The sequence below is a fragment of the Bison bison genome, unplaced genomic scaffold (genome assembly GCF_000754665.1).
Source record: "Bison bison bison isolate TAMUID 2011002044 unplaced genomic scaffold, Bison_UMD1.0 scf7180017854187, whole genome shotgun sequence".
NCBI classification, from domain to species: Eukaryota; Metazoa; Chordata; class Mammalia; order Artiodactyla; family Bovidae; genus Bison; species Bison bison.
The window spans coordinates 96,846-98,880 of record NW_011484760.1 but is presented as its reverse complement, the minus strand read 5'-3'; the positions used below and the strand labels follow the sequence as shown (position 1 = coordinate 98,880).

Sequence of the window (2,035 nt, the reverse complement as noted above, 5' to 3'; positions counted from 1 at the left end):
GCCCAGAGCCTTCCTAGGCTCTATCCCAAGCTCCATCGCCACCCGCTGGGCGAGGGAGGTGTAGCCTTCCCGCCGTATTCTCGGGGAATGAACCCAGCTCAGACAGGTGTCTACCGCGTAATCCGGGATTCCAGGAGTTCAGATTTCAAAGCCGGCGGTCCAGGAGATGGAAGGGAAGGAACCTGGGAGAGGGGGGCTTGAGGCTGAACTGAGGTCTTGAGGATCGGGAGGACCTGGGGGAAGAGGGAGAGAAAGTGATTTGAACGCAGGTGGGGAGGAGCCTGCCCTGGGGGGCCGGACCTTGTGGGCTCCGGTGTATCTAAGAAGGGGCGGGTCCTGAGAAAGTTTCCAGGCCAACTAGGTAGTGAGGCACGGCTTTTTAAAGGGGCAAGACCCCCCTCCTACTCGACGTGAGTAGTACTGGGCCATTCCGGAACATACAGTCTTCTCAAAGCGGTGGAATCCTGAAGAGGAGGAGGGTTCAGCATAAATAGCAGGGGATGTTTTCAGAGAAGGATGTGACCTGCAGGGGTGGGGCTTGGAGGATTTGAAAGGCGGGGCTAACTACAAACTGGGCCTAGGGAAGTCTGGCCTCGATACTCAGGGGGCGGAGCTTAGCAAGCTGGAGGTGGGGCTTAGACTAGATTGTCTAGTTTCTAAGTTGTGTCCCCCTCTTTCCTGCTCTAGTAAGGCTACCAAGAGGAAGGCCTAGAATAGATGATAATCATGAGAGAGTTCAGATCAACCAGAGTGGGGGTCTAGAGAGTCAACGGGATTACCTTATTAACAGACTTAAAACGAGTCGAGGGTGAGGCCAACATTTATAAAGTTAGGGGGGAGTTAGACCAATCAGTATAGGGCCTGGGTCATCTTATCAAGGGCAGAGTTTAGGCCAGCCAGGGAAGGGCCTGGACCATCTGGGCAGGAGTTAAGACTGTCTAGGGCAGGGCTTGGGTCTTCCCGGAGGGATCTGGACCACTAAGGGTAAGCCTGAACCATCTAGGGTGGGCCCTGGACCAACTAGGGCAGCGTTTAGATCAGCTAGAGTGAGCTTTAGAACAACAGACTAGGACCTGAGTTAGCCAGGGATGGTGGACCATCCGAAGCAAGATTTGGGGCCGTGGGCTTCCCTGGTGGCTCAGAGGTTAAAGCGTCTGCCTGGAATTTAGGAGACCCGGGTTCGATCTCTGGGTCGGGAAGATCCCCTGGAGAAGGAAATGGCAACCCACTCCAGTACTCTTGCCTGGAGAATCCCATGGAGGGAGGAGCCTGGTAGGCTACAGTCCATGGGGTCGCAAAGAGTCGGACACGACTGAGCGACTTCACTTTCACTTAAGGTGGGGCCTGAGCCAGCTGGGGAGGAATTTAGGCCATCTGGAAAGAGCTTGGACCATGTCAGGCCGAGCATAGATCAACACTGGTTGGGGCCTAAATGCTCAGTGTGGTATATGGACCATTTGGGGGTGGGATCTAGACCATAGTGGGTGGAGCTTAGACCAGAATGGGGTGCCAACTACACCATCACGCGTGGAGTTTAGGCCAGGGGGCGGGGCCTAGGCCGCCGTGGGTGGAGCTTAGGCCAAAGCAGGGCGGGGCATAGACCATCATGGGTGGAGCTTAGGCTGCGGCCGGGCCTAGGCCATTGTGGGTGGAGCTTAGGCCAGAGTAGGGCGGGGCCTAGACCGGGGGCGGAGCCCAGGGTGGGGGCGGGGCCAGGGACTGCCTCAAGGCTCCCGTCTGACCGTCCCCGCCCAGGCCTGAGCAACATCATCGGGGTGATCGTGTACATCTCGGCCAACGCGGGCGAGCCGGGCCCGAAGCGGGACGAGGAGAAGAAGAACCACTACTCATACGGCTGGTCCTTCTACTTCGGCGGGCTGTCGTTCATCCTGGCCGAGGTGATCGGCGTGCTGGCCGTCAACATTTACATCGAGCGCAGCCGCGAGGCGCACTGCCAGTCTCGCTCGGACCTGCTCAAGGCCGGCGGGGGCGCGGGCGGCAGTGGCGGGAGCGGCCCCTCGGCCATCCTCCGTCT

At 58.5% G+C, this 2,035-nt stretch overlaps 1 protein-coding gene across 1 annotated transcript in view; it reads left to right on the top strand.

Moving 5' to 3' along the window:
• The window catches only part of CACNG8 (calcium channel, voltage-dependent, gamma subunit 8), a 15,151-nt gene that overhangs the window by 5,953 nt on the left and 7,163 nt on the right, over window positions 1–2,035 (top strand). Inside the window, exon 4 of the mRNA XM_010856001.1 lies at window positions 1,756–2,031. Coding sequence (XP_010854303.1) covers window positions 1,756–2,031 — 276 coding nt within the window. The remainder of the gene's footprint in view (window positions 1–1,755; window positions 2,032–2,035) is intronic.